This window comes from Macaca nemestrina, chromosome 7 (genome assembly GCF_043159975.1).
Source record: "Macaca nemestrina isolate mMacNem1 chromosome 7, mMacNem.hap1, whole genome shotgun sequence".
Lineage (NCBI taxonomy): Eukaryota > Metazoa > Chordata > Mammalia > Primates > Cercopithecidae > Macaca > Macaca nemestrina.
In genome coordinates this window covers 129,449,493-129,472,570 of record NC_092131.1, presented here as the reverse complement: position 1 = coordinate 129,472,570, position 23,078 = coordinate 129,449,493, and the positions used below count along the sequence as shown (strand labels likewise).

General features: G+C 44.2%; 1 protein-coding gene across 8 annotated transcripts in view; it reads right to left on the bottom strand.

Moving 5' to 3' along the window:
* The window catches only part of LOC105487400 (CUGBP Elav-like family member 6), a 36,525-nt gene extending 32,095 nt beyond the window's left edge, over positions 1–4,430 (bottom strand). For 4 of the 8 annotated variants that reach the window (XM_011750864.3, XM_011750868.3, XM_071101109.1 and 1 more), the window contains exons 1-2: positions 3,886–4,267; positions 105–187 (exon numbers count right to left, since the gene is read on the bottom strand). In XM_011750864.3, coding sequence (XP_011749166.1) covers positions 105–187; positions 3,886–4,147 — 345 coding nt within the window. In that variant the 5' untranslated portion in view covers positions 4,148–4,267. Of the gene's footprint in view, positions 1–104; positions 188–3,885 lie in introns of all 8 variants that reach the window. The other 4 variants (XM_011750850.3, XM_011750876.3, XM_011750881.3 and 1 more) reach the window with 3 other exon arrangements.
* Between the last annotated feature and the right edge of the window lie 18,648 nt (positions 4,431–23,078).

The window sequence follows — 23,078 nt, the reverse complement described above, 5'->3', positions numbered from 1 at the left end:
CTAGTTCTTGGTCCCAACCCAGCCGCCACACGCTGCTTTGGCATGCACACAGGGCACTGTCCCCAGCCTGAGGTGATTCCCACCCCCCAACCTGGAGAACTTACCCCTGGCAGGGTCTTCTGCTCGTGCAGTGCACTCTGGGCCTTGAGAGCAGAGTCCCGGGCGCAGTAGGTGAGGAAGGCACAGCCTGAGGAGGAAGAGGCTGGCTCAGGGGGTTTCCTGAAACCCCCAACTATTCTTCTTTGAAATACCGCACTAAGTTGACAAACTTAAGGCCACTCTCCTTTAAACAAGAACTCTGCTTTCTGAGAAGCCTTCTCTGCCTCCCACCTCTGGAGAGAGGGGCTTCATGTGCCTGGGGACCAGTGTCCCAGGCTCACTTTCATTTGCTCCTGGCATCCTGCCCAGAGAACATATGCACCCACACCCAGTCACATGTGCATACAATCCCACATCTCCCCTCCCCACTCCAGTCATAAGTCCTGTTGGGGTTAAACCTCCCTAAGCAGCTTTATCATCATCTTTAACCCAGACTTCCCCTTCCTTTTTGGGTTCAGACTCATGGAGTCTCCCAGGATCAGCCTCAATTCCTTCCCAACTCAGTTTCAGATGGGAGGAGGCAAAAGAGTAAAAGAAGGATTGGGGGCCAACCCCAGCACCTCCCAGCTCTTTTCCATATCTCCCTTCCCTAAGTTTGAAGCTGGGGAATGGATTGATTTGAGACTTAGAAGATGGGATTGGTTTAAGGGCTTCCCATAGGTGGTAGTTTCCAGGGACCCCCTAATCCTGTTCAAGGATCTTGATCTGTCAACCCTCCTAGGGCTTTGAGGTAGGGCTTCTTAAAGAGTTATTGTGCCCCAAATCTGGCTCCTCTAAAAGGGCCAGCAGATATGGGGCAGCGAAGAGGTCTAGGTTGAGCCAAAGTGTCAAGTTCAGCCCTCTCTTTGTTCAGCCTCAGGACCTGTAGCCTGCTAGGAAGCACTGAAGCAGCACTCTCCTCCTTTCCAACAGCCACAGAGCACTCATTCATTCAGAAAATATTTATTGAACACTTACTTATTATGGTGGGGCCTTTTGATGAGCTTGGGGATAGAGTGGCAACAAGACAGACACATTCCCTGCCCTCATGGGGATTAGACAAATCATGAGGGGCCCCTAAACGAGTCCAAAGGGTTGAGTAATGTCTCAAAGAAGGCATTGAGTCCTCAAGAACAAGAACACTGAGTCCTTAACAATCAGGTGATGAAAGGGACAGTGATTATTTCAGACAGCGGGAAAAGAATATATGAAGGCTGAATCAAGAATTTGGTGTGTTGGGGAAATGGATAGAAGGTTAGTGTGACTGGAGGCTGGTGCATGGGGGCAGAGTGGCTAGTGAGGTATGCAGGAATCAAGTCATATGTAGCCTTGTGGGCCTCAGTCAGATTTTGAACTTTTTCCTAAGAGCAATGGAGAGCCACTTTAAAGGGTTTTAAGCAGATCTGTGAGATAAGATCTGTTTTCAAAAGGAGCCTTCTGAGTGTAGGAGGGAGAACGACTGAAGGAGGAGAAAGTGGATATGGTGAGCCATTAGGAACTTGGGGCAGATTTCCACTTAGACCTCAGCAGATTAGAAAGGCAAATGGAACCATTTTTTTTTCTGGCCTCTTCTACAGTGCTGCCCCCTTCAGATGGGTTTATTGTCGGCCAATTCATTGAGGTAAAGGGAACTTAGAGAACTGAGCAAAACTCTTACCATATCAACAGGGAAATTGAAGCCCAGAGAGTGGGTCAGTGGCAGGGCAGGATTTGGAATGTCTTAACTCCCAAGCTGGGGTTGTTTTCAAAGCACTTGGGTAACAAGTGGCTGCCTGCCTCGGTATCCAGCCATCAAAAGGAAAATGAGTCACTGTTGCTGGGGGGAGGATGAGGAAGATGTTGACTTGGAGACCCTCCACAATCATCTTGGAAGGCAACACTTGCCTTGGAGAGTTTTGATTTAGTTTGGAAATAAATCACCAAACACCTGATTCCACTTACATCCCTGCTGTGTCTTTTGCCACCAACCCATATCATCCGACATCCAAATCGGGCAGGGTTGCCTGTCTGAAAGGCTCATGGGCCCAGTTGCTGCCTAAAGAAGCCCCATGTGGACTAGCCAGGATGGAGGGTGGAAGAATGAGGGGAAGAAAAGACAGAGAAGCATGGTTTGAGAGACAGATGAATGAAAGTAACAGGCAGAATTAGAGCTAAATGAAAAGAGAGAGGATGAGGGAACAGTTCAGGGACTCTTGATAGTAAGAAGAGTGAGATTTAAGGGTATTCTATACACTTCCCTTATTGTACAGATGGCCTACAAAGATTAGCTTTGTACTTACATACTGAAATCAATGTCTAAAAATAAGAAAATGAGTTGCTATAGAGGGATGGACAGACAGGCAGGTAGTGGGAGTGCATTAGAAGGAATCTAGATGGTGTGGTATTGTTCTTTCACACACCCGTTAACACAACCCCAACCCAAAGGGTGGAAGCTGTACTCCTAGCCGGATGGTCCTAGCCCTTCTATTGGCATTTTCTCGAAGTGCCTACATTAGTGTGCCGAGGAACCCCACAAGGCCTCCCAGTTGAAGAGGTGGCAGTCTGATTCCAGCTCTCAGTCCTTAGGAATGTACCTTTAGCTGTTACCCAAGGCCCACCACTCCTCTCTTAGGAAGATCATGGAGGATAGTTGGTGACTCTTTCCCAGCAAAAATGTGAAACCACAGCATGGTGGTGGTGCGGGGGGAGGATATAAGAGGGTTTCTTCTCAAATCATCTCCCCTTCTCCTGCCCATGTACGACATGTGTCTCTGGCTCTCTTACTCCAGCCCTGCCTGGACAGACTTTTCTGCATGTAAACAAGCCTCCTCCCTCTCTCTACAGGAAGAAAGGGGTGTGGCCGAACCGTGGTGCCTGTGTCCCTCTAGAAAGGGCGGGGAGAAGATCTCCTTCTGTCTCTTCAGCCTGACTCACCCTGAGAATGGGTCTGGATTGTGACCAGCCTGTGAGGGAAGGAAAGAAGGAGGCCATAAAGAGGATTGGGGAGGAGCAAAGAAGAGGCACAGGAGTGGGGGGATTAGAGAAGGAAAGAAGTGTGGATTCAGCTGAGGGAAATCCAAGAGGAAAGGGACACAGGGTGGCAGGAGTTCCCAGCTGAGGTCAGGGTTCTGACCTGGAATCAGAAGAGGTGGAGAGCATTGGGATTCTGGTGAAGGGCAGGAAAGACTGGGGCTGTTGTTGAACATGAGGGGTTATTTGGAACTGAGAGCCTCCTGGGAACTGAATTGGATTTTGTGTTAGACAGGTCTGGGTTCTGAAGAAGGGGAGGGTTTGGGTCTCCAGTGCTTTAGGTTGGCAGTCTGAGAGTCAAAAGAAGGCTCTTGAGGGGGATGGCTGGACTAGGAGGCCAGAAGGAGGGGTGCAAGTCCAAGATATGCATGTGAGTGGTTAGGCCTGAGTGAGGCACCACCAGTTGGAGGATTCAGGAATGTTTGGGTTCAGGGTTTGGGAAATTGAGGGTATTCGAGATCTAGAAGGTGGAGTAAGTTTTCAAATTCCGGAATTTTAGGTCTGATGGGAGAGGTGGAGGAGAGGTCCCACTGAAAGGCAGGGACTGCTGGGATGTGAGAGGTGGAGGCCAGGAATTTGGAGGTTAGAGTGGAGAACATGTTAGGGGACCACAGTGATAATCAGAGGGAGGATGTCAGAGAGAAAATTCTGTGATCTGGGAAGGGGGCTGGGCTGAGGTGGGGCTGATGTTGGACTGGTGTTGGACTGGCTCTCGGCAGGGCTAGGGCTGGGGCAGGGCTGGGGTCGGGCCACACTAATCGGACTGGGGTTGGGCTGGGCTGGGCTGACCCCGCGCACCTTTGTGGAGGCCGGTGAGCCGGTCCTTCAGCACCGTCAGCTCGTAGATGCGGCCGAACTCCTCGAACAGCGGCTTGAGGTCCTGCTCGTCCAAGCCCCGCGGGATCTGCCCCACGAAGAGCTTGATGGCGTCGTGGTCCTTCATGGGCACGGCGGGGCCGGGATGTAGCCCGCTCATGCCGACGCCGCTGTCCGCGGTGCTGAAACCCAGGCGCGGGCCGGGGCCAGCGGGCTGCGCTGACCCTCCCGGCGCCGCGGCCATGTCCCCGCCCTGTCCGCCCTCCCGCTGGTCCCACCGGTCCCGCCTGTCCCGCCGTCCCCTCCCTGGACCGGTGGCGAGGGCCAGGGGGAGGGGGCGGGGCCCGGGCGGAGAGGGCGGGGGGCTGCCCAGGGGGCGGGGTCCGGGTGGAGGGGCGTAGAGGGGGTGGGGCGGGCTGGAAAGGGGCGGGGCCGGGGCGGGGCGGGCCCGGGCCGAGGTGGCGGCGGGACGCTGGGGTCTGGCTTGAGGTCCCCGTGCGGCTCTCTCCGGGCTCCCGCCCGAGCTCTCCCGGAGCCGAGCCCCGAGCCCCAGCCCCCGTGCTTGGTGACGTCAGACAGCTGGCCGCCGAGTCTACGCAAATGATTTGCATAATAAGGAAGCACGGCCAATCAGAGTGGGAGTTGACTGGGCTCGCCGGGGGCGGGAGGGGCGGCTGGGCTCACGCGCTCCTGCTTGCCATGGCAACCGGACCCTCGAATGCCCTGTGTGTGTCTAGTGTGTGCGGGCGTGGCCGTGGATCGCGCGTGTGCGCCTTGGGCCGCGTGAGGGGAAGCAGCTTCGTCATGCGTGATGGTGTCTGCCAGAGTTGGAGCTAATCCCCACTGCACACACTGGCATACACAGGCACACGCAAGCACGCACACCTCCAAAGGCTGGAGCGTTTCCTGCGGGGGTGGATGGGGATTCCTCTTCTCCATTCCCACTATCAAGCCAGTCCCTCGGAGCCAATCCCACCCCGCTCCATCACACATCTCTGTCTTTGGTGTCTTTAACCACTTTCTTACCCCTGAGCCTCAAACACGTTCGTCTCCCTTGCAGCCTTAAAAAGAAAGAAAGAATAAAATAAAAACCCCTTAAACACTCCTTGAACACGGATTCCTCCTTAGGAGAGTGAGGGAACTTAGCCGTATTTACTCAGAACCCGTTATGCACCAGGTGCCGGGTTCATCCCAGTTCGGTGAGTTCAGGAGTGTTCTCTTTTTCCGGAAAAGGAAGCTGAGGTTCTGAGGGTCGAGCAGGTTAGGGCCAGGCCCACCCCAACATTTGTTGGGCCCAGCGCAAAAGAAGAAATGGAAATCGACATACTGTGTGTCTAAATATTTAAAAGATACAAATCAAATTACAATTTGTTAAATATGTTCCCCTCTTATTTTCACAAATACAGGTTCAGAATTACGAAAATGAAAGACACACATACAGCTACGCTTTTTATATGACTGAAAGTTGGCAAAATAGCAGAGCTGACGGAATTTTATTACTCTTGCACATGTCTAGGTATTCTCTTCATGGATCAGTGATGTTTGCACAAAGTAGTAAAACAATGTTTGGACAAAGATGCATACTTCATAAATTATATATTTATTCCATAATGTATTTTTCATGCCTCTTTCAGTAAAATTGCTAATTTTTTAATAGAGATTTTCTTTTTTTTTTTTTTTTTGACAGGTTCTCATTCTGTCACCCAGGCTGGAGTGCAGTAGTGCGATCTAAGATCACTGCAATCTCAACCTCCTGAGTTCAAGTGATCCTCCCACCTAAGCCTCCCGAATAGCTGGGATGACAGGTGCACGCTACCATGCCTGGCTAACTTTTTTTTTTTTTTTGCTAGAGACTGGGGTTTCACCATTCTGCCCAGGCTTGTCTAGAACTCCTGAGCTCAAGTGATCCACTCACCTTGGTGCCCCAGAGTGCTGGGATTACAAGAGTGTGCCACTGCACCTGGCTTAATAGAGATTTTAACGTAACTTGTGTCCATCGACTATTCTAAGAAACTGCGCGAGACCAGCAGTAGCAACTGGAATCATCAAAAAGTTCTTAAAACAATACTCAATTCAGAAGCAAATCATGATTTTTAAATCATTTATTTTTCTGGCTGAGCGTGGTGACTGACACCTGTAATCCCAGCACTTTGGGTGGCCAAGGCGGGCAGATCACTTGAGGTCAGGAGTTCGAGACCAGTCTGGCCAACATGACAATATCCCATCTCTACTAAAAATACAAAAATTAGCCAGGATTGGTGGCCGGATCCTGCTACTCTGGAGGCTGAGGCAGGAGAATCGCTTGAACCCAGGAGGTGGAGGTTGCAATGAGCCGGGATTGTGTCACTGCACTCCAGCCTGGGTGATAGAGTGAGACTCCATCTCAAAAAAAAAAAAAAAAAAAAATTGCAGCAGCAAATTATGATTTTCAAAAATTATCTTTCTGGTAGGATGTGGTGGCTCACACCTGTAATCCCAGCACTTCGGGAGGCCGAGGTGGGTGGATTGCTTGAGATCAGGAGTTTGAGACCAGCCTGGCCAACATGGCAAAACCCCATTTTTACTAAATGAATAAATAAAATAAAATAAATTATTTTTCTCCTTTAATAGAAAGTTACTCCTTGTAATAAGTTGACCATGAAATGGGTTACTGGAACATTTCATTTTCATTCAGTCCTATGTAATTTTTTTTTTTTTTTGAGACGGAGTCTTGCTGTGTCGCCCAGGCTGGAGTGCAGTGGCCCAATCTCAGCTCACTGCAAGCTCCGCCTCCCAGGTTTATGCCATTCTCCTGCCTCACCGTGTTAGCCAGGATGGTCTTGATCTCCTGACCTCGTGATCCACCCGTCTCAGCCTCCCAAAGTGCTGGGATTACAGGCTTGAGCCACCGCGCCTGGCCCAGCCTTGTATTTTTAGTAGAGATGCAGTTTCACCATGTTGACCAGGCTGGTCTTGACCTCCTGACCTCAAGTGATCTGCCTACCTCAGCCTCCCAAAGTGCTGGGATTACAAGTGAGAGCCACTGTGCCCGGCCCTATATGCTTGCTGATTTTGTCTAATAGTTTTATCAATTGTTGAGAGAAAGGTGTTGAAGGCTTCAGTTGTAATTGTGGATTTGTCTATTTCTCCTTTCAGTTCCATTAGTTTTTGCCTCACATATTCTGTAGCTCTGTCATTTGGGGCATAAACATTAAAAACTGTGATGCCTTGGTGAATTGATACTTTTATTATTATGTAATGTCACTCTGTTCTTGGTAAACTTTTTGCATGGAGAGTTACTTTGATATTAATATAGCCATTTATGTTTTCTTTTGATTAATCTTTGCAAAATAAACCTTTTTCTATCCTTTTACTTTCAAGCTACCTATATAGTTGTATTTAAGTGAGTTGATTTTAGACAGCATATAATTGGGTCATTTTTTTAAAGTCCATGCTACCAATCTTTGTCTTAGTTGACATATTTAGACCATTTACATTTAATGTAATTATTGGCATTACAGGTATGAGTCTGTAATTTACATTTACATTTAATTAACATTTACATTTAATGTAATTATTGGTATGTTAGGGCCTAAGACTGTCACTTAATTTTTTGTTTTCTTTTTGTTGCCTCTGTTCTTCATTTCTCTTTGCTTTATCTTTCTTCTTGTTTTTAGAGATGGGGTCTTGCTATGTTGCCCATAATGGTCTCAAACTCCTGGCCTCAATCTTTCCAACTTAGCCTCCCAAGCAGCTATGATTACAGGCTTGAGCCACTACACCTGGTTCATTTCTGTTTTGTTTTTCCTGTGCTCTTGTGGATAAAGTGTTTCTTATTCTATACATACATAGCTTATCACAGTCTACTGGTATTGACATTTTGCCAGTTTGAGTGTAGAAATCTTACCTACTGTTAAGTCCCTTTATCCTCCCCCATTTATAATTATCTTAAGTACTTCCTCTATATATTTCAGAACCACTTTAGACAATGTTATCCAATCACCATTTATAAAAAACTCCAGAAGCATTAAAGTCTATGGCATTTACCCATATTTTCCTTCTTTCAGTTGTTTTTTCTTCCTTTCTGATAGTTCAAGATTCCTTCTTTTATCATTTCCTTTACATTTTAAGAACTTCCTTTAGCCATTCTTTTAGAGTAGTTATGTTGGTGACAGATTCTCTAAGTGTTCCTTCATCTGAGAATGTCTCGATCTCCCCTCCATTTCTGAAGGATACTTTTGCTGGATATTGAATTTTGGTTTGACAGTTCTTTTCTTTCATCGCTTGAAAAATGTGCCACTTCTTTCTGGCCTTTGTAGTATCTGATGAGAGATCCTGTTTTTCTCTTATACATAAGATATTGTCATCTCTTTCTCAATTCTATGTTTGTCTTTAACTTTCAGAAGTTTGATTATCATGTGTCCTGATATGGATTTCTTTGGCTTTATCCTGTTTGGGGCTCACTTTGTTTATTTAATCTGTAGCTTTACATCTTTCACTAAATTAGAACAGTTTTCAGCCACTATTTCTTCAAGTACTTTTTAAGCCCATCTCCCCTCTCCTCTCTCTCCATGACAGGAGTGTTAGATCTTTTGTTATAATCCCATAGGTCCCTGAGATTCTATTTTCTTTTAAGTCTATTTTCTCTCTGTTGTTCAGATTGGGTAAGTTCTATTGTTCTATCTTCAAGTTCACTGATGCTTTCCTCTATCATTCTCTATTCTGGCATTGAATCCATTGAGTTTTTCATTTTGGTTGTATTTTTTAATTCTAAAATTTCCTTGTGGGCCAGGTTTGGTGGCTCACACCTGTAATCCCAGCACTTTGGGAGGCTGAGGCAGGCAGATCACCTGAGGTCAGGAGTTCGAGACCAGCCTGGTCAACATGATGAAACCCTGTCTCTATTAAAAATATAAAAATTAGCTGGGTGTGGCAGCATGTGCCTGTAGTCCCAGCTACTTGGGGGACTGAGGCAGGAGAATAGCTTGAACCAGGAGGTGGAGGTTGCAATGAGCCAAGATCATACCACTGCACTCCCATCTGGGCAACAGAGCGAGACTCTGAAAAAAACAGATTTCCATGTGGTCTTCATTTACATTTTCTATTTTTTTCTAAGACTTTCTATTTTTCCATTTGTTTCAAGTGTGTTTGCAATTGCTTATGATGCATTTCATGATGGCTGCTTAAAAATTCTTGACAGATAATTCTAATATGTGTGTCATCTCAGTGTTGATGCCTATTGATTGACTTTTCTCATTAAAGTTGAGAGTTTCTCGATTCTTAGTATAATGAGAGATTTTCAATTGATTCCTGAACATTTTGGGTATTTTATTATGAGACTCTAGATCTTATTTAAATGTTATATCTAATTTAAACATGTTTAGCAGGCCTTCTTTGACCCCCAACTAATGAGGAAACAAGGACACTACCTTGTTATTGTGAGATAAGGGTGGAAGTTAAGGTTTCCTACTAGGTCTCTGCTGAAACCACCTCGAATGAAAGGGAAGGTGGCCTCATTACTGCTGGGCGGGAGTGAAAGCTTCCAATTAGAGACTCCTATGATGTTACTCTATCAAGAAGGGAGAAGAGTCCCATGTGGTCTCCACTGAACCCATAAGGGGCGTATCTGTTAATGCTGGGTGGGTATACAAGTCCTAGTTCCTCGTTTGACATTCTCTGATGACACCTTGATGGCAGGTGGGAGAAGGGGCCTTGTTACATCCATAGCCTAGACTAGTTGAATCAGAATTGCTGGGGTAGGACTCAGGCATCAGCATGTTTTAAAGCTCCCTTGTTGAATCCAATGTGTGTGGAAGCAAGGTTAAGAATTACTGCTCTAGAACTTCCTTTAGTCAAGAGACTGTTGGTGATAAGCTCTGCTTTGCTTATCTGGAAATTCTTTATTTCGAGTCACTTCTTGAATAATAACTTAGTAAATATATAATTACAATTATTTTCTCTTACTTTTACTTTGAAGATATTATTTCACCATACTTTGGTTTCCATTTTTGCTTATGAGACATCAACTAGCAGTCAATTTGCAGGTACTTAGTGTTTCCCTGACTGCTCTTAAGATCTTTTGATTTCTTTTGGCAATCTTCACTTTTACAAGGATGTGTTTAATTGCTTAAAATGTCTTGTGCTTTCTAAATCTGCACATTTATGTTTTCCCTCAATTCTAGAGGATTGTCAGACATTGTTTCCTCAGTTATTTTCTCTCTCCCGTGTGGTGTGATGTGCTGCCATTGTGATGTGATGGTCAGGACCTCCCTTCCCCCAACCCTTCAGTGAACAATGTGTTGTTATAGTTTAGGGGAGTGCTGTCCCCTTCAGAGTTTGCCTCAAGGTCATGCCCCTTCCCAGGGCAGTCCAAATTCAATGACTGATGAATACAGGATTATAAAGGTCTAGCTATCTCAGCCTAAATCACAACAATGCTGAAGGCCATTCTAGTTGGGCTAAATTTAAAATAGTTGGATATGTAAAAATTTGAGTTTGGTGCCAATGGGCTTTTGAGCTAATGGGTCTCAGCCTGCTCTGAAGAAGTAAACAACATAGGGCCAATATACAGAGGTCATCTTCGGTTCATTTGCATAACATGGCCCCAGCACTGGCACTGAACATGTTGTCATCTCTTCAGGTGTTGGCCATTCTGGGTTTGTTCTCCCCAGGTACATGTGTTTCTATTCAACCCGTAGTTTGAAGCCTTTTTTTTTCAGGAAAAAAACAAAACAAAACTGTTAGGCCGGGCACGGTGGCTTTTGCCTGTAATCCCAGCTCTTTGGGAGGCCATGGCGGGTGGATCACTTGAGGTCAGGAGTTCAAGACCAGCTTGGCCAATATGGTGAAACGCCGTCTCCACTAAAAATACAAAAATTAGCCGGGTGTGGTGGTGGGCGCCTGTAATCCCAGCTACTTGGGAGGCTGAGGTAGGAGAATCGCTTGAATTCAGGAGGCAGAGGTTGTAGTGAGCCAAGATTACGCCACTGCCCTCCAGCCTGGAGGCAGAACAAGACTACAAGACTCCCTCTCAAAAAAAAAAAAGTATGAAAGTATAGTTTTAGTATATGTTCTGTTCTGTTGCTTTCCCTTTCCTCTTCAGGAAATCCTATCATACATATGTTAGATCTTCTGCCTATCTTGTTTTGTTTTGTTGTTGTTTTTTTTTTAATCACTTTCTCCCAAATCCTTTTTAATCTCTTTCTTCAATTTTTTTTTTTTTTAAATCCTCCATGGCCGGGTGCGGTGGCTCACACTTGTAATCCCAACACTTTGGGAGGCCAAAGAGGGCAGATCACCCCCATTTAATCTTCTGTTTGTCTGAAGGTATTATCCATTGTCATTTTTGGATTTTTTCTAGAGTTGTGAAACTTCTAGAATAGACTTTATTTCTGAAATAACTTTTCATTTATTCTAATTCCCTCCTGAGTTCTATAACCTCACTTTTAAACATCTTATTTTTTCCAATCATCACATTTTTGAATTTTTCTAATTCTTTTTTTTTTTTTTTTTTTGAGACGGATTCTCGCTCTGTTGCCCAGGCTGGAGTGCAGTGGCCGGATCTCAGCTCACTGCAAGCTCCACCTCCCGGGTTCACGCCATTCTCCTGCCTCAGCCTCCCTAGTAGCTGGGACTACAGGTGCCCGCCACCTCGCCCGGCTAGTTTTTTGTATTTTTTAGTAGAGACGGGGTTTCACCGTGTCAGCCAAGATGGTCTCGATCTCCTGACCTCGTGATCCACCCGTCTTGGCCTCCCAAAGTGCTGGGATTACAGGCTTGAGCCACCATGCCCGGCCAAATTTTTCTAATTCTTGTATTTATTTTTCATAGTCCCTTTTCTTTTCTTAATGGTTTTCTTTTGTTTTAAGGGTAAATCTTTCTGTCATGTTTTCATTGTCAATAGGGACATTATGGTATTATTCCCTATCCTCCTTTTTTATGTATGGACTTCAATTGAGTAGTTTTAATTGCTTTTTTTTTTTTTTTTTTGAGATAGAGTTTTGCTCTGGAGTGTAGTGGCATGACCTCGGCTCACTGCAACCTCCGCCTCCCAGGTTCAAGCGATTCTCCTGCCTCAGCTCCCCAAGTAGCTGGGATTACAGGCACACGCTACTATACACCTGGCTAATTTTGTATTCTTAGTGGAGATGGGATTTTGCCATGTTGGAAAAGCTGGTCTTGAACTCCTGACCTCAGGTGATCCACCTGCCTTGGCCTCCCGAAGTGCTGGGATTACAGGGGTGAGCCACCGCGCCTGACCTAATTGGTCATTTTTAAGTGCAATGAGTTGTTCTGTTTAGAAAGAGCAATAGGAAGAATAGTCTTTTTCTTTTCTTTTCTTTTCTTTTTGTGATGGAGTCTCGCTCTGTCACCCAGGCTGGAGTGCAGTGGCGCGATCTCGACTCACTGTAACCTCCATCTCCTAGGTTCAAGTGGTTCTCCTGCCTCAGCCTGTTGAGTAGCTGGGATTACAGGCGCCCGCGATCTTGGCTCACTGTAACCTCCATCTCCTAGGTTCAAGTGGTTCTCCTGCCTCGGCCTGTTGAGTAGTAGCTGGGATTACAGGCGCCCGCCACCACACTCAGCTAATTTTTCTTTTTTGACCATGTTGACCAGGCTGGTCTCGAACTCCTGACCTTAAGTGATCTGCCCGCTTTGGCCTCCCAATGTGCTGGGATTTCAGGCATGAGCCACCACGCCCAGCCAAGAATAGCTTTTCTAGCTTCAAAGCTTTAGAGTTTTCTTTACCTTTCTTAAAATGGGTGATACAAATATAATCTTTGACTCCTGAGACAGGCATCCTCTACTACTCCACCTACTTCTATCTGGACCTTCTCTTTTTTTTCTTCCCTTATTGTCTCTGCCAAGTTCTATTTGGATTCTACCGCCAGCAGTTTCTCCTCTATTTGGGCTTTGTCTTGGTAGGAAGTGATGATTTGTTAGCCCCAAGATCTTATAAAGTTCAGACCACTCCAATATCTCCAGAACTTTAGAAATTAGAACAGAAATCAATGAAATTGAAAACAGAAAATAAAGAGTATTTCTCCCTTTGGAATATATACATTCAATGCTACAGGTTTCTCTTGGAGCATTGCTTTTACTACATCCCACAAATTTTAATAAGTTGTATCGTTTTCATTTAGTTTAAAATATTTTCAAAATTTCTCGAGTCTTTTTCTTTTCTTTTTTCTTTTTTGAGGTGGGGTCTCACTCTGTCACCCAGGCTAGAGTGCAGTGGCATGATCATCGCTGTATTAGTTAGAGTTCTCTAGAGGGCCAGGACTAATAGGACAGATGTATATATGAAAGGGAGTTTATTAAGGAGTATTGACTCACACGATCGCAAGATGAAGTCCTACAATAGGTCGTCTGCAACCTGAGGAGCAAGGAGCCAGTCTGAGTCCCAAAACCTCAAAAGAGGGAAGCTGACAGTGCAGCCTTCAGTCTGTGGCCGATGGCCATAGAGTCCCTCACAAACCACTAAAGTCCAAGAGTCCAAAAGCTGAAGAACTTGGAGTCCAATGTTTGAAGGCAGGAAGCATCCAGCACAGAAGAAAGATGAAGACCAGAAGACTCAGCCAGTCTGTCCTTCCACTTTCTTCTGCCTGCTTTATTCCAGCTGCGCTGGCAGCTGATTAGATTGTGACCACTGGAATGAGGATGGGTCTGACTTGTTAATCTCCTTTGGCAACATCTTCACAGACAGAGAGAGGAACAATACTTTGCATCCTTCAATCCAATCAAGTTGACACTCGATATTAACCATCACAGTAGCTCACTGCAGCCTTGACTGCCTGGGCTCAAGTGATCCTCCCACCTCAGCTTCCCGAGTAGCTGGGACCACAAGCATGTGCCACACCCAGCTAATTTATTATTATTATTTATTTATTTTTTAGAAATGGGGTATCACTATGTTGCCCAGGCTAGTTTTGAGTCTTTTCTTTGGCCTATGCCTTATTCAGAAGTGTATTGGTTAATAAGCTACTCTGGAAGCTGAGGCAGGAGAATCGCTTGAACGTGGGAGGTGGAGGTTGCAGTGAGCCGAGATCGCACCACTGCACTCCAGCCTGTGCGACAGCGTGAGACTCCATCTCCAAAAAAATAAATAAAAAAAATAAAAAGAAGAAGAAGAAAAATGCCCGGGCGTAATGGCTCCTCACACCTGTAATCCCAGCACTTTGGGAGGCCAAGGCGGGCGGATCACAAGGTCAGGAGTTCAAGACCAGCCTGGCCAATATGGTGAAACCCTGTCTCTACTAAAAAAAAAAAAAAAAAAAAAAAAAAAAAAAAAAGTGTATTGGTTAATCTTCAAATATTTGGGTATTTTCAAGCTATATTTCTGTTATTGAATTCTGCTTAATTATTTTTTGTGATTTGGGGGCATACACTGTATGATTTCAAGCTCTTTAAATATGTTAAGGAGTGTTTTATGCCCAAAAATGTGGTCTATCTTGGTGAATATTCCATGTGAACCTGAAATGAATATTTAAACCCGGTTGACTCACGTTGCTGTTCACTTCAACTATGTCACTACCAGTCTTTCTCCTGGATCTGTTAACTCCTAATACAGGGCTGTCAAAGACTCTAACTGTAAGAGCAGATTTGTGTATTTCTTTTTGCAGTTCTATCAGTTTTTTTTCTCTCCTATGTATTTTGATACTAGGGCATACACATAAAGGATTACGTCTTCTTGAAGAACTGATCTCTTTATCATTGTGTAATAGCCCTCTCTATTTTTTTTTTTTTTTTTTTTTTTTTGAGACAGGGTCTTGCTCTGTCACCAAGGCTGAAGTGCACTGTTGTTGCAATCATGGCTCACTGCAGCCTTTAACTCTCAGGTTCAAGTGATCCTCTCGCCTCACCCTTCCGAGTGGCTGGGACTACAGGCACATACCACCACGCCTGGCTAACTTTTGTATTTTTTGTAGAGATGGCATTTTACCATGTTGCCCAGGCTGGTCTCAAGTGATCCTCCTGCCTTGGCCTCCTAAAGTGCGGGGGTTACAGGCATGAACCATCGCACCTGGCCCTCTTTATCCTTGATAATTTTCCTTGCTCTGAAGCTGACTCCATCTGAAACTAATACAGCTTTCTGTTTTCTTTCTAGAGATGGGGGTCTCACTATATTGCCCAGGCTAGTCTCAAACTCCTGGCCTTAAGTGATCCTCCTGCCTTGACCTCCCAAAGAGATGGGCTACCATGCTCAGCCTCCAGCCTTCTTTTGATTAGTGTTAGCATGATGCGTCTTTCTCCATTCCTTTACTTTTAACCCATCTGTGTCCATATTTAAAGTTGATTTCTTATAGACAACAGAAGTTGGGTCTTGTTTTTAAATTACTATTATTATTATTATTATTATTATTAGAGTCAGGGTCTGTCGCCTAGGCTGCAGTTCAGTGGCGCAATCACAACTCACTGCAGCCTCGACCTCCTGGGGTCTGGTGATCTTCCTGCCTCTGCCTCAGCCTCTGGAGTAGCTGGGACTACAAGCATGTGCCACCACACTGGCTTTTTGTACTTTTTATAGAGATGGGGTTTTGCCATGTTGCCCAGGCTGATCTTGAACTCCTGGGCTCAAGCAGTCTGCCCACCTCGGCCTCCCAAAGTGCTGGAATTACAGGCACAAGCCACTGTGCCTGGCCCTTTTAAAAAGTTCATGTGTTTAGACCATTGATAAAGTTGCCCTTGCTATTTCTTTCATTTCTCTTTCTTTTTTTGTCTTCTTTGGTTTTAACTGATCATTTAATATAATTCCATTTTCTCTTTTCTCTTAATATAGCAGTTATACTTTTTTGGGGCACAGGGTCTCATTCTGTCCCTCAGGCTGGAGTACACTGGCATAATCATGGCTCACCATAGCCTCAACCTCCCAGGCTCAATTGATTCTCCCCACTTTGTCTCTTAAGTAGTTGGGACTACAAGTCTGCACCACCATGCCTGGCTAATTTTTAAATTTCTTTTTTTTGTAGAGACGGGGTCTCACTATGTTGCCCTGGTTGCTCTCAAACTCCTGGATTCAAGTGATTCTCCTGTCTTGGCTTCCCAAAGTGCTGGGATTACAGGTGTGAGCCACTGCACTCAATCCTTCTCCTTAAAAAAAATTTTTAGTTGCTGCCCTAAATTTCACAATATACATTTATAAGTAATCCAAGTCCTCTTTTCTTTTTTCTTTCTCTCTTTCATTCTTCTTTCTTTCATTCTTCTTTCTTACTTTTCTTCTCTCTCTCATCCCTCTCTCTCTTTCTTTCTTTTGAGACAGGGTCTTTCTCTGTCACCCAGGCTAAAGTGCACTGGTGCAATCATAGTTCACTGCAGCCTTACCTCCCAGGCTCAAACAATCCTCCTGCCTCAGCCTCCTGAGTAGCTGGGCTAATTTTTATTTTCTATAGAGAATATGGGTCTTGCTATGTTGTCCAGGCTGGTCTTGAACTCTTGGCCTCAAGCAATCCTCCCCATCTTGTTCTTCCAAAGCATTGAGATTATGAATTCCTCTCTCCCATTCTTTTTTTTCTTTTTTTTTTTTTTTTTTTGACAAGGTCACCCAGGCTGGAGTGCAATGGTGTGATCTCGGCCCACTGCAACCTCTGCCTCCTGGGTTCAAGTGATTCTCCTGCCTCAGCCTCCCGAGTAGCTGGGATTACAGGTGCATGCCCCCATGCCCAGCTAATTTTTGTATTTTTAGTAGAGATAGGGTTTCACCATGTTGGCCAGGCTGGTTTCAAACTCCTGACCTTGTGATCCACCCACGTCAGCCTCCCAAAGTGCTGGGATTATAGGCATAAGCCACCGTGCCCAGCCTCATTCTTTATAACATTGCTATCATGTATTTCACTTATTCATAAGGTAATCACTGAATACATTGCTGGTATTATTATTTCAAACAAACTGCTATTTCTTAGATCACTTCAGATTAAGAAAAATAAAATGTTTTATCTTCATTTACTCCTTCTCTAATGCTCCTCCTTTCTTCCTATAGCCCCAAGTTTTTTCATATAGCCCCTAGATCATTTTCTCTCTCTTTAAATAACTTCTTTAATTTTTTTGCAAGGCAGATCTACTGGTGATAAATTTTCTCAAGTCTTCTTTGAGAAAATCTATTTCTTCTTCACTTCTGATGGATACTTTTGCCAGATACAGAATTCTAGGCTGCTGGGTTTATCCCCCCTTTTTTTCTTTCTTACATATTTCACTTCACTCTCTTCTTGCTTGCATGTTTTCTGAAGAGAAGGCCAATGTAATCCTTATCCTTGTTCCCCTATAGGCAGGGGTTATTTTTCTCTGACTCCTCTCAATATTTTGTCTTTGATTTTCTGCAGTTTGAATATAATAATGTATAGATGTAGATTATTACTTGGCATTTATCCTGCTTGGTGCTATCTGAGACTCTTGGATCTGTGGTTTGTTGGCTGTCATTAATTTTGTAAAATTCTTGATTGTTATTACTCCCTTAATATTCCCTTCATGTGCCTGGTTATTTCTGATTATATGATAGGCATTGTGTTTGAAAAATATTTTTAGAAATAATTGGAGGTCTAGGGGTACATTTGCCTTCTACAGAACGGATATACATTTGTTTCTGGAAGGCATCTAGGGGCTCTAGCAATCTGAGATAAACTAATTTTAGTGATTGAGATGATTCAAATCTAAGCAGTTTCTGCAATGAATGGTCTGTTTTCAGTTTATCTTGTAGAGTTTGGTCTTTTGAGGTCTCAATCCAAAAAGTGGAGAGTTTTCCAGGGTCCTTTTTGTGGGCCCTGGATTAAAACTTTTTCATTTTATTTAATTATTTTTTCTTACCTCCTGGAATTACAAGGAATGGACTACAACTTTTAATCCCCAACCCTGTGAGGTTGTCAAAAGTGCTTCAGAGCATTTTATCAGCCTTATTTGGAATTGGCAGTTGGACCCAGAAATGCGAGGTTTACTGTTCAGGGTTTTAGTCTCTCTTACATCTCATCCAAGTAATGTTTCATAATATTTTACCATTCCAATGCCTTCAAGCTTTTCTAATTGTCTCCAGTGGTAAGATTGTTCCAAATTATCTAGTCTACCACTATGAGAAAGTAGCCTTCATATATATACGTGTGTGTGTGTGTGTGTGTGTGTATTTTTTTTTCTTTTTTTTTTGAGACAGAGTCTAGCTCTGTTGCCTAGGCTAGAGTGCAGTGGTGCAATCTCAGCTCACTGCAAGCTTCACCTCCTGGGTTCACGCCATTCTCCTGCTTCAGCTTCCCGAGTAGCTGGAACTACCGGCGCCCGCCACCATGCCCGGCTAATTTTTGTATTTTTAGTGGAGACAGGTTTTCACCTTGTTAGCCAGGATGGTCTCGATCTCCTGACCTCGTGATCCGCCTGCCTTGGCCTCCCAAAGTGCTGGGATTACAGGCGTGAGCCACCGTGTCCGGCCTATACTTTTTATTTTATTTTCTGAGACAGAGTCTCACTCTGTTGCCCAGGCTGGAGTGCAGTGGTGCATCTCGGCTCACTGCAACCTCCGCCTCCCGAGTTCAAGTGATTCTCTTGCCTCAGCCTCCTGAGTAGCTGGGATTATAGGCGTGCATCACCATGCCCACCTAATTTTTGTATATTTAGTAGAGCTGGGGTTTCACTATGTTGGCCAGGCTAGTCTCAAACTCCTGACCTCAGGTGATCCACCCACCTTGGCCTCCCAAAGTGCTGGGTTTACAGGCGTGAGCCACTGCACCCGGCCAGCCTTAATTTTTGAAATGATTTTTATCTTTTTCTTGTATGTATATCTGTAGTATTTTTACTCATATTTGAATAAATGTAAGAAAATTTGAATAAAATGAATTTTCCTGAACAAGTTATTAGCATTAAATTCAGGTAGTTTGGAGTCTTTAGGCTCTTTCTTCTTGTTTCACTAGTTTGGGCCTTTTTGTTTTTAAATGTACCTTGTTGCTCTTTATGGTTTTTACAGAAGTTGGAAGGTTAAAAACCAGGTTTCTACCATGTTCCTACAAGAATCTGAAGTCTCCCAATTTGTTACATAACCCCTGCACATTTTCAGGTTTCTGTATATGGATAAGCCTCTTTTTGGATTCCGCATTCTGTTTTATGGGGCTTTTTGTCTATTTCTGCACCAACACCAACTGTTCTGATAATTACACTTTTATAATGACTTATTTTTTAATTTTTTTTTTTTTTTTTTTTTTTTTTTTTGAGACAGAGTCTTGCTCTGTCACCCAGGCTGGGGTGCAGTGGCCGGATCTCAGCTCACTGCAAGCTCTGCCTCCCGGGTTTAGACCATTCTCCTGCCTCAGCCTCCCGAGTAGCTGGGACTACAGGCACCCGCCACCTCGCCTGGCTAGTTTTTTTTGTATTTTTTAGTAGAGACGGGGTTTCACCGTGTTAGCCAGGATGGTCTCGATCTCCTGACCTTGTGATCCGCCCGTCTCGGCCTCCCAAAGTGCTGGGATTACAGGCTTGAGCCACCGCGCCCGGCCTATTTTTTAATTTTTAAGAGATAGGGTCTCACTCTGTTGGCCAGGCTCCAGTGCAATGCTGCAATCATAGATCACTGCAGTCCTGAACTCAGGCTGTAGTGATCCTACTGCCCTGGCCTCCCAGAGTGCTGGAAATACAGGCATGAGTCTGTGACTTCATATAAGGGTAGCTGAAGATACATCCGAGTGTAAATGAGATCACTCAAAGTGTATACTGGCTGGATATCAACTCTATTCCATGTTGTACATTTTTCTCTCATTATTATTATTATTATTATTTTGAGACAGAGTCTTGCTCTGTCTCCCAAGCCAGAGTGCAGTGGTGCAATCTCGACTCACTGCAACCTCTGCCTCCCGGGTTCAAGCAATTCTCCTGCCTCAGCCTCCTGAATAGCTGGGATCACAGGCATGTGCCACCGTGACTGGCTAATTTTTGTATTTTTAGTAGAGAAAGGGTTTCGCCATCTTGGCCAGGTTGGTCTCGAACTCCTGGCCTCAAGTGATCCACCCGCCTCGGCCTTCTAAAGTGCTGGGATTACAGGCGTGAGTCACTGCACCCAGCTTATTTTTCTCTTCTTAAAAATTGACTTTTTCATTATTCTTAGGTATTCTTGCACTTACTTTAAAAGCAGCTTCAAGTTTCCCCTACTCCAAAAAAGATTTGCACTTACTTTAAAATCAGCTTCAAGTTCCAAAATAAAAAGAAAATTGCATTTTAATAGGAACCACATTGAACCCGCAGATAAATTTAAAATCCTTATGAATATTGAGTTTTCTCTTTCATGAACATGTTCTATCTCTACATCTCTATCTTCTGTGTCTTTCCAAAATTTAGTAATTTTCTCCGCAAAGTCCTTATGTCTTTTAATAGATTTATCCCTAGGGTCATATAATTATGTACTTCTGTTGATGTTTATCTAGGCTGACATAAGTCAGAATTTTGAATGTGTATGTGGAGATGTATAACATGACACAATGTTAGATCTTTTTTTGCATAATCCAGTTTGAGCTATTTCCTTGTAACTAATATAGGTGGAGTGTCAGAAAATGATTATTGAGTGGTCAAAGGCATCATCTTGAAGAGGAAGACTGGCGTATACTTCTGAGTGAATTGGACAATGGGGCAAAGCAGGAAACACACAAACTGACTTGCAGTTTAAAAAGACGACTGGAAGAACTGAGGCAGATGCATTCATTAGGATCCTAAATAAAGATGGTGGCAGTGTAGAGAGAGAGGAATACATGAATCTAAGAGTTATTTATACAGAGTAGGGATGTCGTGGTGACAATTATGATAGGAAGTAAGGAGTTAAAGATGATTCCCAGACGTTGGCTCTAATGACCAGCAGAATAGTTGTACAGGAGGAATAGAGTGGGGAGCTATGAAGAGATGAATTCTGCCTGGGACATGAGCTTTAAGTATGTAATGGACATTCAGATGATATGAAGACATTGGCTACCTCAGCTTGGAGCCCAGAGTAAATACACATACATATATTATGTATATGTCTGTCTGTCTGTCTGTCTGTCTGTCTATCTATCTATCTATCTATCTATCTATCTATCTATCTATCTATCTATTCTATCTAATCTATCTACCTACCTACTTACCTACCTATGGCTGTCCAGGTGTAAGACTGTACACTAAGACTGTCTAACTGTAAATGAGATAACTAAGAAGAAAGCATAAGAGGAAAGGCCAGGTGCAGTGGCTCACGCCTGTAATCCCAGCACTTTGGGAGGCTGAGGTGAGCTGATCACCTGAGTTCAGGAGTTCGACACCAGCCTGGCCAACGTGGCGAAACCCTGTCTCTACAAAAACACAAAAAAATTAGCCTAGTGTGGTGGTGCACACCTGTAGTTCCAGTTACTCGGGAGGCTGAGGCAGGAGAATCGCTTGAGCCTGGGAGGCGGAGGTTGTAGTGAGCCGAAATTGTACCACTGCACTCCGGCCTGGGCAATAGAGCCAGACAGTGAGACTCTGTCTCAAAGAAGAAGAAGAAAAAAAAAATAGGAGACAAAACCTTGGTTATGGGCTGGGAGTTTACTGAAGGAGTCAGTGATAGACATTGAGAAACTCAGGAAAGAATGGTGTCACAAAAGCCTGTGAAGAAAGAATTTCAAAGAGGGAGGGGTAAAATCTGAGAAAAGGTCAAGTAATTGTTTTCCTTATTATTGAGAAATGTCCCTTGATTTGGCAACATGTAGGTTATTGTTGGCCTTAGTGGAAGTGGCCCTTATGAGGATTACAGCCCAACTGCAGGATCATGAGGCCTGAATGGAAAGTGGTGAAATAGACAAACTTGGCAATTGTTTCACGCAACTTCACTAATAAAAGCAGGACCGAGAGGTTTCAATTTAGTTTAAACATAGGAGAAGAAATGGATTTGAGCCCAGAAATAGCTGAGTTGCCAGCTTTATCTGTATGTCTGTATTTGGTGTCCAAGAGGAGGAAGATGTCTGACGTGGGGCAACCCAGGACAGTGGTTGACGGCAGTAGGGGCTAGAGTTAGGTAGATGAGCTACGAATCACCCCCTGCAACTCCCCAGTGCAAATCGGGACTCAGCGTAGCTGTGTAACCATACGATGTCACTTAACTTTCCTATGTTTGTTTCCTTATCTGTCAAATGAGGATAATATTGACACTGCATTGGTTGGGACGAGGATTAAATATATTAACATCCAGTGAAGTGCTTATAATAGTGCCTGACAGGTTGGGCGTGGTGGCTCATGCCTGTAATCCCAGCACTTTGGGAGGCCGAGGTGGGCAGATCACCTGAGGTCAGGAGTTTGAGATCAGCCTGGCTAATATGGTAAAACCCCGTCTCCACTAAAAATACAAAAATTAGTCAGGTGTGGTGGCACACGCCTGTGGTCCCAGCTACTTGGGACGCTGAGGCAGGAGAATTGCTTGAACTAGGGAGGTGGAGGTTGCAGTGAGCCCAGATTGTGCCACTGCACTCCAGCCTGGGTGACAAGAGCAAGACTCTGTCTCAAAAAACAAAAAACAAAAAAAAAGAAAAAAAAAAGAAGTGCCTGACACAGCAAGCACATAAAAATGACGAAGCACTTTTGTTCTCCTAGCTGGATCTCCACATCTATCTTCATTCAGATTTCTGACTCATGTGAGTCTAGATAAACACCAGCAGTTCTCTGAGTTCCTATGTTCAAATATCCTCTTTCATAATAGATCATCCAGACACCCAGCCACACGCTCTCACTCACACACTGCAGCTCACCAGTGAGCATGGCACCCCTTCCTACCCGTGTCTGCCTGCCAGCTGCTCTTCCTCCTTTCCCACACACACTCCTTTTTTTGAGTGGCTTCCAAAACATCTCTTTCTAATTTGCTATAAAGAGTGAGCCATAAAGAATTTATTAACAATGATGAAAAAAATCACAGTTAAGTATCAGATTCTCCAGAGGAAATGAGATTAAAAAGAAATTCTGGAAAATAGTTGTTTTTGGAGAAGGGAATAGCATAGGGAAGGGCGATATTAATAATTTAATGTTTCATCTTTGTTTTAAAAAAACGAATCTGAAGCAAATATGACTATTGAGATGCAACAAAGCTGGGTGGTTACACTGTTTACTAGTTTCCAGACTTTTCTGTTGTTTGAAACGTTTGAAATCAGCAAAAAATAGGAGTATTTACTGGGGTAGTTTAGACTAAACATGGGTGTGGTTAGAGTACAGTAATTACTGTGAAAAAAAGCAAGGTTCCTGGACAT